The sequence below is a fragment of the Eucalyptus grandis genome, chromosome 8, assembly GCF_016545825.1.
Source record: "Eucalyptus grandis isolate ANBG69807.140 chromosome 8, ASM1654582v1, whole genome shotgun sequence".
Lineage (NCBI taxonomy): Eukaryota > Viridiplantae > Streptophyta > Magnoliopsida > Myrtales > Myrtaceae > Eucalyptus > Eucalyptus grandis.
The window spans coordinates 27,109,020-27,125,387 of record NC_052619.1 but is presented as its reverse complement, the minus strand read 5'-3'; the positions used below and the strand labels follow the sequence as shown (position 1 = coordinate 27,125,387).

Below are 16,368 nucleotides of genomic sequence, written 5' to 3'. Positions count from 1 at the left end.
TTTGATCTAGGAATTCATTAACTTCTACTGAATCATATCGAAGATTGAGGTTTTCCATTTGAATTTATCACATTTCAATTAGACTAAGACCGCCTCTTAAGACTGAAAGAAGAGTAGAACTGCAATAACTTTTCTCCAAATCCACTGCTGCCAAAACTGAAAGTCCAAACCCTATTTATTCTCCTACTTTAGCTCTTCCTGCTATATGTAGCCCTTGACTATTTCGTACACTGAGTTCATATGAAAGACTCTTCTCTTTTGTCTTCTTTTCCTTGCTGTTTCCTCAACGAGCAGATGGAAGATCTTGTGCGTTGAGGAAAGAAGAGAAGAACACGAGCGAATCACTTGGTTTGAAGACCGGCACGGCATGACCAGCCCCTCTGAACGTCGCAAATGTCAGTCCCTCGTACTCTTGATACCAACCGCTCACCTGCATTTTGCATCAGTTAAGCTTCCCTTTTGGGATATATATCCGAAAAGCTATCGAAGGTACTATATGATTACCTGCTTTTGGTGATACCAGGGCCTCCAAGCCTTGGTGATAGGCAAACCCAAAGAACTTAAGCTGTATCTAGTGGACAGCACTGGGACTCTTCCATCTGTGTCCCCACTGATGCAACCAACCGGGAAAAAGAAGTCAAGATAACAAAAAAGTAGAAGGTTCATGAACGTACATTCGTGATCGTGGCAAATTCTGAATATTTTATGTACCTGTAGACCCAAATTCTAAGCCCTGCCGCAATAAGCTTCTTGTATATTGGAATAACAGATGGCTTGGAGTCTTTCCAGTCGTGGAATATTTTAAAGCTGCAATCGGTGCGTCGTCCATCACACGACATAAAGGGTTAGTTTATTTGAAAAGAATAGAAGAGACCATGAAAGTGCAAGATCATTCACTTGGAAAATCGTTGTAAATCTTGAGAGAGAGAGAGAGAGAGATATACTTGCAAATGCTCCAATTCTTGAGATGATGACCATCACTCACATGGAGGGCCTTTTGAACGTCAGGCCTGTTGTAGAAAGCTTGTGCATACTTATCCAGGCACGGGTCATAACCACCCATTATCCTGGGCATCTGATATATATAGTGTAATACACCATGTTAAATAAAATGAGAAGAAAACGTCTTATTGGAGAAAACTCACAAGCAGAGGACGCATCGTTCTGTGGTCTTAAACAATTCCAACGACTCACCATTCTTGATGAACGTTTCATCATGACTTGGTATGACTTGTTATCCGAGCTCGCCGAATCACCAATGCACGTCGGGGTATAGAGACTATACATGTCGATCTGATTGTATTGATGAAGTAACTCTTCCACAGCTTCACAGCATTCATTGTTGCTCCATGTATTATTGCTGGCGAAGTCACATGTCTTTCTGATCACTCCGTGGGTTTCATCAGAGATCACCGCATGACTCCATGCGTAATCCACTAGTCCCATCCAGTCGTCAGCATCAGATGTTTCAGGATTACCTAACTGCAAATTGCGCACGCACACAAATTAGATGGACCATCTCTTAAAATTCTCCTTTTAATACGTATTCATTGTATATATGTTTTTACAAGTAGCAAAAAGGAATAGATCTTACAAGTTATAATTACTTAATTACCAGAATACCCTTGAGATTTATATGAAGGGAAGGATCCTTGTTCTTGTCGTGGATGAGCTCAGCCAGCTCCGGCACATATTTTCCTGTGGCCAAGCCCCAAAAGTAATTATTGCCTATTTTTTTGCTAAATGAAGTCAACAATGTATTTAGACGACGAATACCTGCATAGCTTTCTCCGGCAATGTAAAAGTCCCGTGTTCGATACGACGGGAACTTTGTGAACCACGCATGGAGGACACTATAAGAATCGTTCGCTGATCAATCAACAGGAAGTTTTAGAATTAGAGAAGTATTTCATGGTTTCGAAAAACAGAAATTAAAAGAGAAGGAAAAGAATTTAAGAAAAAAGGATTTCTATCTATAGAACAAGATACAGAAGATCCTTTATGTGCAAAAAAAGAGGTCAGGAAGAAGCGAAGTTCACAGCCACAAGTTTCTGCGTAATTGCATCGAGAGTCTTATAAATGAAAATCACCCGTAAAGTCATCTCCCAGGATATCATAATCGTTGATTGAGTTTGAGTACGAAAAGCCCACACCAACAGGAGATTCCAGGAACAACATGTTGGCCTCTGCGTCATCAACAAATAAAAAAACATATCATATTCCCCGTTTAATCATTTTATTAATCTCATCATAGCATTGTACTATAAAACAAGCACTAACACGCATCCTTTTCTGTACCATAATCAATCTTATATTTTCTTATCCATCACAAAAGCAGCACTACGAAAATGGGTCAATAGGGGGAAGGTTGACATGGATTTTTCCAAACGTCTTTGCTCGATACATGCATTGACATGTGTCAACGGCCTCTGTCAAGGAATCTCTCAACAGTTTGTCGTGAAATAAGTAATTATTTATTTAAAGATTTTTTTAGGGTTTCTTTTTATGACTGCTCAATCACGTGCATGCATGATCGAATTCTATATATATATATATATATATATATAGAGAGAGAGAGAGAGAGAGAGAGAGAGAGAGAGAGAGGGAGAGAGAGAGAGAGGCCTATTAACCATACCCTTGTTCCAAGCGTAGGGATTGGACTTTAGTCCATGACCATTAGCGTCCACTATAAAAGGTCCAATTTCCTGTGTTGCACCATATCCCACAGAGGAGCACCCAGGACCTGAAACCACCCACAGAAACACGCAACGAGCATATTGTCACCTTACTAGAGAACAAAGTGCACATAAAGTGCCAATTGGAGCCTTTTAGAAAAAGATCTGTGCGGCAACAAATCATGAAAATGACAAGGGGGGAAAAAGGGATAGAAGAGCTTTGTCTAGATGCAAGAATATTTAAAATATATGAAGAGATGATTTCTAGGTTTATTCCAGGTCTTCTGCGATGATTATGGCAATCATGGCTTTTTGTATTGTATTCTTTCTCCATCGGACAAGGAAAATATCATTTGAATATCACTGAATAATACTATATTTAATCGGCATAAAAACTCGAGTGTCTAGAGGGAAAAATATTAGGTTATTATATTAGTCACCTATATATAAGCTCAGCAGCTGTGGATCTACCGCACGTGATGGTATGGACTTGATTAATTCGCTCCTCACCAGCATATAAAAGTGAGAGTTTCATTAGAAAATTTATCACGAGAAAATTCCGTGGGATAGCTAGGGTTAGGACCACCTAAAACTCTCTTTTTTCTCCCGATTTAACCCTAGAGAGATGAGCCTCATTAGAACTAGCGCCAACCCCTATGATCGAACCATGACCCACCCACAACAGCCGATGGGAGAGATTACACGTACTGACTCCTCGTGGATTTGGTCAACAAATTGGAGTGGAGATTATGGTAGTCGACCTAATTGGCGATGCTCAGTTCAATAAAGATAAAAGGCTTTATGCCAAGCAATAGTATCATCGGTCTGAGTTACTGTTTCCATGAACAGTGTTGAATGGTGTAAGTGCGTGTTTGAATATGAACGCAGTCCCACCATTCACACAGAACAATCTATTCAAGATACTTTCATGTTATGCCGATCAAACTTAGAAAATTTATTATTATAAGTACGATCCAAAGATAGACGCATGTACTTTTCGCTTTTAGTAGCTTCATTTGTTCCATAGGCGAGTGATATTTTCATTAATTTATGAATAAAACTATTGAGACAAATAAAAATCATTCTTTTAGCATTTTTGTACGGTTATAATATTCAACAAACAGATTCGTTTGAAGACTTTGGATTCGACTATACCAAATCATTGTCCCTTGACTGAGTCAAACATGTTAGTTAACCTTCCTCTCCAAATAATTTAGCGACAGCTACCATTGACAAACGGCAAGCATCTTGGGGAGGGGGTAGAAGAAAAATTAAGTTGAGTCTTTTCTCACAAAAAACATACACAGAGAAGAGAGAGAGAGAGAGAGAGAGAGAGAGAGAGAGAGAGAGAGAGTCCATAAATTAGGTTTACCTCCATTAAGCCAAAGGACAAGAGGTTTCTCCTCAGGGCTAGAAGTGTCTGCCTCATAAAACCAATAAAAGAGCGCTCTTCCATTCGTCTCATCCACCGGGACGTAACCTGCGAAGTGCCGGAAATTGACCGCCGGTTGGCCCGGCAAGTCCGTCACTAGATCCTCCACTCCCTCTCCTATGTCCACAACCTTACTTTGACTTGGATCACGCTCCCGATGTTTCCCATGCCTTCCCCTCGCCAAACCACTCTCGAAATAAAGTGAAAATATTATAAAAGCCAGAATTTGGTTCATTATCACCTTTGAGAAGAACCCCATTTTGCGAATTGGAGACACTGAATTCTGCAATGAGTGGTTCGAACACGAAGGTTTCCACACCCAAAAGACTCGAGAGACGCTCCTATATATAGAGATAGTGGAAGTAGGAGTAGTCACTGGTCACTCATGGAGGGTTTGCAAATAAGACAAGAATTTAAAAAAAAAAAAAAGTGGGAGAAGAGGATCCTACGTGGCTAGGTGTTTTCACTGTGATTTGGTCGGCCAAACGGTGTGCCGTTTGACGTGGACTTTTTGGTCATGTTCTAGATAATTCTTCCATGAGCAAAGCAGAGGGGGAGAGTTGCAGGTAGTGGATATGTGGAGCTAAGGCAACATCTTCATATTATATATGGTAGAGAATATGTAATCCCATTTACAATTTTGATTACACACAAGTTATAATCATTTAACTGCATAATCAAAAGGAGAAGATTTATGCTTTGATTCTTAACTACGATAATATGGAGCTAGATAGATTCCTTACTCTTCTATTTTTATATTTGTGTGCTTCACTTTTCAGTGATAGAATGAATTTATACTACACACTTATGGAAAATCAGAGGATTATCAACATCACATAAGAATAACGCGTGTGATGTTACTAGTGGACGAGAACGCCAGGTTTGAGCTTGAGTATTTGAGGTAAGCAATGAGAATATTTTAGGCAAACGTAATGATCAAAAGGAAGTAAATAGTGGAACAAAGTTGAGGGAATATGTTTCCTTGGAAAGGAATATGTTTCCCTTGGAAATAATCTCTTTTTTTTTCCTTTTTACGTACTAAATATAGCTAAAATTATTCCAGCGTTAAATTTTTCATTTAAAATCCAGCTTACTTAAACAGCCATAGCCTGACCTGACTCCTCCTCGCGAGAAGTTAAAATGGAAAAATAAAATCTTATGCAGTAATAAGCAAGATTTTTATGAGAAACAAATTTCTATCTCGCCTCATCCTCATCCAGGAAAAAAAAAAAAAAAAAAAGGAAAAGCCTTAGTGTATACTCCATGGAAGTTCATGTGCGAATCCTTTATCAAGCAAATTAGAGCAAATGAAAAGATTGTGTTAGCGATGAAAGAGAAGTAATGAAGGGATTCTGTATTTCACCAGAATAAGGAAATGCTGATCCTTTAGATAGAATGTCAGAACATATATTCAAGATACACGATATTTTAAGTATCTGTAAGATTCGATAAAACTTGAAAATATCAAACTAAATGGCAACATACCAAATCAAGTTGCAACACATCATGTATCATCTAATATCCTTCCTCAAACTTATGGAATTACTATGTATGAAGGATGTGGAAGTTTCGATTTGATTACCGCGTTAGCTGTAGAGAAAATTTATTAATTGGCTGTAGAGAAAATTTATTAATTGGCTGTAGAGAAAATTTATTAATTGGTTTTTATATTTGACTAGATCATATAGTCCCCAAATTAATGTGAAAACTTACAAGATATACACAATATTCTGAAGATCGGTGAGAAATCCCGGAAAATGTCAAATTATATGGCAACATACCAAGTCAAGTATATGAGGATTTCATATCTATTTGCGTCTGGTCATTTCATTGTATAAATATTTCGATATGAAGATGCCTATGTAGTGGTCACGGTGGCAAGACCTTATAATATTTCCTTTGAAAAGCAATGAAAAGTCATGCTGATATAATCAGGAATCTTCTTTTCAGTTTCTCTTGGACATGTTAGATGATGAAATCAGCTCCAGGAATCAAGGTCGTGTTTCTCACCTAATTTGGTCAGTTGCCAATTGTCGTAGGAAGAATTGAGGAAAAAGTATCAAAAAAGTTAGAGACCTATTACAATAATATAAATTCAGTTATAAACCTTTCAATTAAACTAATTTAATCATAAACATTTTCATGTTAGTACCAATTGACTTCATTCAGCTAATTTAGACTAGAAATTACCATCATGGATGTCAGTCATCCTACGTTGCATAATTGGAGATTTTGGTGTGGACAATTTTTTAATCTTTAAATATTTTTTGAATTTATATATATTGTTCTCTTCTCCTTCTTATCTTTTTTCTATTTTCCATTGTGGCTAGCAAGGCTCGCAAAAGCTCACTACCCGATGGGCAAGGGCCACAAAGCCCTCGCCGACCGTCAATAAGGGTTGTGGCCCTCACCCAACTTCACCTAGATTTGGACGAGCCGGCCTCTCTAGCCACAGTGAGGAAAAAAAGATAAGAAGGAAAAGAGAAGGGAGAAAAAATAAAAATAAAAAATTAGAAAAATATTTAAAAATTCAAAAATTGTCCACATGAGCAATTCTAACCTAAATTGATCAAATTGACTCAATTAATACCAATGTAAAAAGGTTTAAGGCCAATTGAAATATTCAAAACTAAATTAATACAAATACAATAGATTTATGACTTTTTTTATAATTTTCCCAAAGAATTGAACATGAGCAAAGCTGGCATATGAGTATATATTTATTAGTATAGGAAAATGTATTTCCATCCACACTATTGTTGAGGTGTGGTTTATACTCCCCATCAACGGGATAACACGAGCGTCTAGGAACAACAAGGGCAACGCCCTCGAGCCATCAAAGGACTTTTATTGTTTGAGCCCAAATTTTATTAGTAGTTTAAGTTTGGAGCCATAAATAGCCACTAGGTATATGTAATCACTAGAGGAGTGTAATGTGCTAATTATAGTAGAATTATCTACTAGATGTAACATTAGTTTAATGGTGAATCAGAATAAAGTCTCGTGTCTCAATTTATGTCAATTAAATTTCTATCAATCTTTGTGACCTTGAGAATAAACACTAGCATGGGTCATGCTACCAACAAAATTTTGAGTTTCTCTCTTGGAAAAGCTTCACTTATGATTTATAAACTATGACCATTTTGATTTTACTCTCCAATTTATGGAAATTGATGTTCTAACCCTAGCTTATCTTTTTTCCTGGAGCTTCGATCCCTGACTCCAATATCTCTTCGAACTTGTTTCGCAATTATTGCACATGACCATAACACGATTGCGTAATCTATACCGATAATCGAGACCCTGGGGACCAAAATCGCCAAAAGGGTAGTCAAACCTCATATTTAATATATTAGGAATTAGATAGCACGCAGGGTATAATATAAGGGGCAAGGACGCGAAGAAGGCCACTTTTTCCACGAAGAAGACGATTAGCATAAAGACGGGTAACAGGTTCCTCCTAGATATGACTTCTTAACTTTCTCTAGATTCTTAAAATAAGTTGCTTGGACAAAGATTGCCTATCAAGGTGGAGCACAAGCAGCTCTTGATCAGTTTCTTTTCTTTTATTTTTCTCATTCTTGGGTAAGAAAGGTCGTGATGGTTAGGTTTTACATATTCAAAAAGCTCTTCCCTGCACAAAAGCGGAAACCCCGGGCATTTGTTCATCTCTATCTCACTATCATCATCCATTAAGAATGTCGGAGAATCCATGGTTTCCAACCTAGGGCTACAAACAGCCCATCCTATATCTAGGGTCTATTCGAGTAAAAAACCTACCGTTTAATTAAAAGAATATTAGGATATTGTTGCCACCATCAAGATCGTATATCTCTCCTTGTTTATATTTTCTTTTTTAACCTTTTCTGATATAAGGTGTGTGGATTAATCTAAATCAGCTAAGTACAAGCACTAGAAGATATATTCTTCGATTTGGGAGAATATAAGATTTTTGTGACGTAATTGTACTGTTAGGAAGTCTTTAGGCCCCAGTAAACTTTCACATCCATCAGCAAAAATTTGATTTGGCATGTCATTGCACGTGTTGCGAGTTCTTTGAATGGATCGACCCACGTCATTGGGTAGTCAAATGTCCCTTCATGAGAAAGCTACGCTTAGAAAGATGATGTAGGTATATATTCCACATTGGCGGTGTCTCTGCGATATAAAAAGATTGAAGGACAAAGAGAAAGAATCTCATCATCACAGCGAAGAAAGTTGTTGTTTTGTGGCGAACCTTGTGGGTTGAGATTACTGAAAATTGATGATATCAACGTTGTGGTGGGAAGAAAATGCGAGGAAACCAAGAAAAAAGAATATAAAAAGATAAAACCCATGTTGGTTGTTGAATAATGAGTAGGATTCCAACTTTTATTTGAGTTGATAATGATATGGAGATCATCTATCTTGACTAGTTAATCGTTTAGGCCTCCGTAAATGACAAATTCAAGTTGCTACAAGCACTAATTTCGGCCTTTTATATTTTGGATTTCGTCTCATGTGTAGCAATAGAAAAGCTCAATCATTAATCCAGCAAAAGGACTCCAGATGTGATATTGCGTTGTTTTGATAATCAGAATTCGAAATTGAATAAGAGGTTTTAGGAGTCGTATGAAGGTTTGGTTTCTTTTCTTTTTTTTAGCCTTGAGTAAATCCATTAAGTCATACTTAAATATTACCGAGGATGACCTTAAATACTAATAAATATGTGTTACATGTAGTTTGAGGAGTTTAATGTAATAAAAAATTGACTTCATCTCTACAAATTGAAGAAAATGAAAGTTAAAAGCAAAAGCCATAATATACATATGCATATCTTGACCCGATAAAACTAAGCTGGCGAAAGTCTTTTGTGTTAATGACAAAGAAGCCCACGTTAGACAGATAAATTATCCCCAGAATGCCCTCATCTTACATTCCTGAGAAATAGATGTCAATGACATCGTTTATGTCCTAATTACTTTTTCTATCTTGGGCATCCCTGATTTAAAATGAGTTTAGCTTCTAGGTGTTATATTGCCTGGAAGTAACTAACGAAAGAAAATGCTATTTGTAGGAGGTACTTTTCTAGTGTTTATAAGATTTTCTCTACGCATCAGCTGATAAAATTGGTTATCAAGTCCGTGCAATCTGGGTGTCTCACTCCTTCCTCTCATCATTATGTCTAATAATTACTTCCTCTTAATATCTGAGCCATTACGAAGGTATTTTCTTGGATATTATGAATATTTTAACATTACTAATATATTTTAGCTTGGACCCAAATCGATTTAGATCTCCACTCAAACTTGAATTTCTTTGCGTAACCAAACTTTTCTTGACTTTATTACTTGAACTAGACAAATTTTTTTAAGCTAATGTGGTTGGCTTTGTACCAACTCGGTCGCCAGCTTGTGTCTTTTCAATTTAATGAGGAAACCACGAAAGCAATTTTATGCTCGTTTCAACGTATAAATGGTATTTTATTTCATGTAGTGTGTTCATTCAAATCATGGTTCGTTTCGTCAACACCCGCCATGAGCTTTAAAGTTGCTTAGCTTTTAGGTCAAGAGTTCACAGTTTTGATTTCCATCTGCCTAATTACGATGAACCAAGTTGCTAAACGCCAAAACTACTTGGATGGAGACGAGCATAATTTTCGAGAGGGAAACATGTACACGGACTAATGAGCACAGATGGGAGCTAGCAACGCAAGAAGAACATGCCATAACCTTTGATTTACCTTAGTTGAGGTAAAACTTTTACCGTCGATGTTTAGAGTATGGTGGTCAATATAGTTACGGTTTGACAGTCGGGCTTTACAATAAGGGCGATAGGATGAGAAAGTTTTTTTTTTTGGTAAAGGTAAGATATATATTAAGAAAAGCCAAATGTACAAAAGATCTCGTCACCAGTAACTTGCACTCCAAATGTAGTACCAAAAGAAGTGGAAGGGTGACGAGATGCAAAAGCCGCAGAGGCGGCACAACAACAACAACAACAAGGCCAAACTAAGCACGGCTAGCTCGACCAGCTATCAAGCAGAGACAAAAAACAAAGAGGAGGCCATCGTCTAATCTAGGACCTAAGGGTCCCCATTGAAAATAATCGGGTCTAGACTCCAACTTCTCTGCAGCCTTCTGTTTCTGAAATTGTCTTCGACGTTCCTGAAGGTGATAGCCTTGTCGCGAACCACTTTAAAGATGTGGTTTTTAATGGCCGGAATAGAGAGAGGCTGGTCTCTAAAGATGATGGCATTCCTATTTTTCCAAATGATATGACACAACGCGCCAAATGAAAAACGGGCTATGCACTTATAGAAATCTTTCCCCATCAAATAGGTAGTTGCCCACCTGAAATTCTCCCCCCAACCTCTGTTGCGCCAAGGTAAATTGCATCTGGACGCCCAAAAGAAGGCAACGCTAGCCGTGACACAGCAGTCAAAAAACAAGTGGTCAAGAGAGTCAGGGCACATTCTTGCAAAATGCACAGGTAGCATTTCCAATAATACCATAGGCCAAAAGGAGGTCCTGGGTTGGAAGCCTACATCTGGCCATGAGCCAAAGATTAAGTTGATATCGAGGCACTATGGCGTTGTCCCATACAAAGGAGTACCGTGGACCCGCGTCCTCTTCTTCCCGATGAAGTTCCACGCCGATGCCATAGTGAATTGGCCCGAAGAGCTTCCTCGCCAACAGCAACGATCCGGGTCATTCGTCGGGGTCGGAAGAGGTTGCCCCACGATTGAAGCACCAATCTAAGAGCTTGGCCAGCATCTGAGAAGAGGTCAGCAACACAAGCTTGTCTAGAGAGCCCTGAACTATAGATAAGAGAGTCTGAAAAGAACAGGTTCAAGGGCCCTCTAGGATACCAGTTGTCAAACCACAGAGAGGTTGTTTGGCCATCGCCAATTTTCCAGACGAAGGCCATCCTGAAATTCCTTCTTAGGGTCAACAAGCTCTTCCAGGCCCAGGAGCCAAAAGTTGGCTTCCTAGCCAGAAGTTGGCTTCCAGGCCCAGGAGCCAGAAGTTGGCCATCGCCAATTTTTGGGTTGATAGGATGAGAAAGTTTAAACTTGCAAAAACCAATGAATGTTCCGTGGGAGAAGACTACTGAATTTCAAGGCATATACAAAAAAGTGAGCCCCTAACTAGGTGAACCGGATGGGAGGAATTGAATTCGAGACCCCTGACCTTGATACTAATTGAGGAGTTGATTCCGCAACCGTCATCTCCAAAAACTAAACATGAAAGATATATCTTAAATCTTGAAAGTCTCCGTCATCCGAATGTAGTCTTATGATAACAATATTAAGCGTGAGAACCCGGTTCATGTGCGGGTGAAAGAATTCTTGAAACCCATTCTGCATAATGAAAGAAAAATCCAAGAATATCTTATGCAAGTATCATGAAACAAATTCGACGTCTCTATACTAGGATAAAGTTGTGCAAACCATTATTCTAGGAGCATAAATTGTTAGAGTACGACTAAACATATTTCAAAGCTCAGTAACAATATTACAACCGGGATATTACAATTAATCAAACCATACTGTTGCAAGATGAAGTCTTGCAATCCTTTTGTTCTAGAAGTTTAAATTGTAGGAGTAAAATTCGGTTTTCTGTGACAGCACTACTAGAACAAGTAAATTGCAATGAATCAAACCATTTTTCCCAAAAATTTGAGCTATCAAGAAGCAAGCCAACCATTTCTTTCTAGCATATCTGTTGTCAACCCTACTTGGGGAAAATTGTCCAAAAAGTTTAAATTGTACGGCAACTAATTCAATCCTAAACCTTTTACTTATGTCAATTTAGTCCTAAATCTTTTTGACAATTTGCCATTGTAATCTTAAACCATTCAATGTGCAAATTTAGTCCTAAACTTTTAATGATGTGTCAATCAGAACTAAACCTTTTGAAGATTTATCAATATAATCCTTCCAGCCAATTTTTTCAACTAATAATTTTAGGACTAAATTGGAAAATCTTCAAAAGATTGAAAACTAAATTGACACAATCAAAAGGTTAATGGCTAAATTAGCAAGCTACAAAAGCTATAGGACTAAATTAGTATAATTGAAAGGTTTATGATTGAATTGGCCGTCATACAATAGGTTTAGGATTTTTTGGAAAATTATTCCCTCCTACTTGCGGGTTAGGTGTGTCTTACTCTTGTAACATAGAATATTGATATAGCCACACCGAAGATAACTAGATACAAGGAAACATACAAAGTATTATGAAACAATGGCAGTATAAAGATGAGAGGCAGTGTCGAAATTCGAACTCTCCACTAGTGTTCTAATATCATTTAAGACAAATTTTCTTTCTTAAATGCTTGAACTCTGGGAAAACGAGTCTAATGTATTTTTGCCACGTTCCTTAACGGTTTTTCCCTAGCAATTAGCACTTTAACTAAATATATTTCATGTTACTAAGTACAATTATAGTAATAATCCTAAAACTTGTCACAATACTACACTTGAATTGAGCCCTAAAACTTTCACTTTGTTGGGGCAGCCAACTCTTGCTTGGCCACCAACAAGGGTCATGACCCTCACTGGTAAAGGACAGCCGTGATTGTTTCTTTCTTTCCGTTTTGCCTTACTTCTTTATTTTAGAAATTTTCATTTTCATTCTTCTGAATTCTAGTTTTCATTAATTTTATGTGGTATCAAGAAATGGTGCTATTTTGCATTCAAGAAAGATCTCTCGTGACCCTAAATCAGGCAATTTCGATCCACTTAAAATTAACGAAGTTAATAAAAGCACTCAAATGCATCAAAATAGCAAATGTAGGATCAAAATGGTCATCGTAATGGTTTTAAGTTTCAAAATGCACGTACAAGTTTCAAGACTCGAATTATAAACGTCCCATGTTACTGTGGTTCCGCATACTTGTCATGGGCACAGAAACAGTGAACACGATTATCCACATCGTCATAGATAATGCGCACACTATATTCCCGTGTAGTCACCGTAATTACCCACCACGTGAACAGTAGACCTTGTCTCCCGATCGGGGGAAACAGATAAGTTCACCTTTTTGCTCGAAAGAAAGAGCACTTCTCAACATTTTTACTCCGAAAAAAGTGCTCTTCATTGGTCAATGGACATGCATCTACCTATCATCTGTCAAACCAGCCGCTCAAAAGATTCACCAAAAAAGAAGTGGGTGTCTCTTCAATGCAAACAGTGAGAAGTGCGAATTCAAAAGCTCTATCTAACTTTGATGCGGGTCAGCCTTCGCCTCCATTGAGAAGGTAGGCCAATGTTGAATGCGTGAATTCGGTGCTTCGCTTGGTCTCTTGCAACAATCTTGAACCGTGAAGAGACACGTTAGCATGCAAAGCGCACGATGGGCTTCTAGGGTTTCTTTGTGCATGTTATCCAAATCCTTCTTTCTCGTCTTGGGTCCCTTGTTAGGTGAGAAATGATCAATCCCACGACCCAAAGTTTTGAGATAAAACGCACTTTTATTTCTGGCATCTGGACCAATTGGATGTTTAGTTCATTCAATGTCGACAACTGTAATCTTATCAGAGTATCATATGACAATACGAGATAGACAGGAGCCACAAGATTTAAGTGCCACGTACTAGAAGTCTTGAAAATAGAAATTCTATCAGAGTATCATATGACAATACGAGATAGACAAGAGCCACAAGATTTAAGTGCCACGTACTAGAAGTCTTGAAAATAGAAGTTCAACTGACGAAGTTAAAATATACTAAAAATTCTAATAGCTGTCAGGGAAATGCGGTTAAATCTTATAATTTTTAAAAAGTATAATCAATTTCTAAAACTTATCACATTAATGCAATCAAGTCATTTTATTAGCTTCATCCAAAATGATTAACAGAAAATGCTGATGTGGCATTTCTGATTATTTCTCTCCAAGCATAAGACTAAAATGATATCATTTTGGTCCAAATCATAATTTTTACCCAAATTTTAGTTAAATTAGATTTAAAACTAAATAAAGATAAAAGATTTAAAAAGACAAAGAAAAGAAGGAAAAACAAAAACCCAAACCCTCTCTTAGAGGCATCGTCGCCCCCACCATCATCAGGGGTGTCGGGGGGTCAGCGGGGCCTCATTTGGCGACCCTCACTGACCACAAGTCAGGGATTACTGCCCCTCAATCGATCTTTTTGGTGATGGGGCAACGACCCTCCACCGGAGGTTCTTTTCTTTATTTTTGTGTTCTTTTAAAAACTTTTAGCCTTTTTTAAGTTAATTTAATTGGGATTTAGGCCTTTTTTTTGGAGATTAAGATTTAGGTTTTAAGATTTGGACCAAAACGACGTCATTTTAATATTTTGATTAATGCATCAATAACATTAACTCCTTGTACGAGATAAAAAAAATAATTAATTAATAAATTAATAAAACCATATCAGCATCTTTAGTTAATCAAATTGGATAGAGTTACTGATTGTGCCAATTTAACAAAATTTAGAACTTGAATACACTTTTTTAAAGTTTTCCTACTCGATCATACTTTCATAATAAGTTTTAAGACTTGTGATGCACTTCTTCTTCATTTTTTATCTAGTTGGAGATTTGCTAATGATGTTGTACGAGTACTCTATGAGGTACTCCAAGAAAAAAACTAGAAAAAAAAAACGTAAAAAGTAGAAGATTCAAATCTGAGGTTATTATTCAGAATTGTTGGAAGAATAACAATAAAGTTTTTCTACATTCGGAGGGATAAATTTACATCTTTAAGCCTACTCCCTCTGAACAATTGGTACATCAACTATCAACTAAAGCGTCCAGATTCAGCCACATCGTGCTGTTAACGTCGATTGCAAAAATGCCCAAATTGGTATTATGACGTCAGTATTTGATAAATATCAGCTTATCAAGGACACTGCGCTCCGAATAGAAAAAGAAAGGAGATTACCTCATTATTATGACGTAGTAAAATGGAGCATTCTGAAATTTAAAAATAAAAATAGCCCGACGTAATCAAGAAAATTAAAAGGTTGACACTCGATTGTAAATGGAGCATTCTGTGCATAAATTCTTTCATTAATTTGCATGAATCACGTTTTGTTTATCTTATTGCATTTCTTTTGTTTTTTCTTCCCCGAAATGAAAGTTGACGTTTGAATGGAGATCTACCTTTTTTTATTTTTTCTAGGGTTTAGTGCTCTTCTTCTTCGTGGGGGATCGTGAGAGTGATCACCTCCATGATTGTTTCCCTCTCTAGTTGCCTAAAATCTATTCCACTTTAGAAGAACCTTCGTTTCCATCTTGAAACTTTAGTATCCACTTCAATCTTACTCGAGTACATAATACTGGAACACATGGTGAGTTTCGCAGAAATGACTTCAGTGGGATTGCGTATATGCGATCAGATTAGACGGATTTCAAATGTCAATGATCACCCAACATCCCAATCGCTTGGTGCCTGATAAGAGTTTTAGCAAACAAATATATGGTTTGAAATTTCTGGATCTCGCTCTCCATTAGTTTGGATATTACAATGTCTCAGCATAATTTCCAGAGTTAGATGATCAAGTTGCGTCATACCGTATTCTGATTATCCTAGGGCGACAAACTATAGCTATCAAATTCTTGCAAAGTAAGATTACAAATACCAGAAGCACTCCGAATCATGTGATGATGACCCAAATTGACCAACCCAATTCGATCAACGCGTTGATGGACTTGACCTGTGAAAATCATGGATAAAATAAGGATAAATCCTCTCTTTTGTTTTTTTTTTAGCAATAAACTAAAGCCACATGCTCATTAAATTAGTGGTGCCAAGTCTCCCATTAAGCATATCAAGTCAAACCACAATCATCTTCTTTTTCTTCTTATCAACTTTTACTTTTTTTCGCGTAATCCCTTTTGAGAAAAGTGCAATTTTAGCCTTAGTGGCCATCTCCCCAATAAGAGGTACACTTACTTAGATATAATGATTTATACTTTAATCTCCAATGTTCGTCCTCTCTCTCTTTCTCTATCTTTAACTTTCCTTGTGGATTGGGGTCCTATTGGGTGCACCGAAAGTAAATGCGCAAGACCAACCATATCCACCCAACAAGAATGTTTTGGACACGCTATACCAAATTGATGATATCATGAATAAAATTTACTGGCTGATTAAAAAACATTAGTGAGTTGAAACGTGTTAGGAGGTGTATCTTTAATCATAGTCATGCATGCGAACTTAACTTTAGAAAGTAGAAAGTTTGGGGAAGATGCAAAAATACCGGCGAGTCAAATATAAGATGCCTCTTGTGTTTGAAGCTTACACCAACAC

At 37.4% G+C, this 16,368-nt stretch overlaps 1 protein-coding gene across 1 annotated transcript; it reads right to left on the bottom strand.

The window, feature by feature from the left end:
• Positions 1 to 4,417, bottom strand: LOC104441052 (serine carboxypeptidase-like 31). Its single transcript, XM_010054052.3, has 10 exons — positions 4,048 to 4,417; positions 2,636 to 2,743; positions 2,091 to 2,186; positions 1,777 to 1,869; positions 1,616 to 1,698; positions 1,195 to 1,482; positions 945 to 1,075; positions 712 to 807; positions 505 to 610; positions 1 to 430 (listed from the first exon to the last, which is right to left on the bottom strand). The coding sequence occupies exons 1-10, from the start codon at positions 4,364 to 4,366 to the stop codon at positions 284 to 286; spliced, it is 1,467 nt and encodes a 488-aa protein (XP_010052354.2). The 5' UTR covers positions 4,367 to 4,417; the 3' UTR covers positions 1 to 283.
• Positions 4,418 to 16,368: the final 11,951 nt, after the last annotated feature.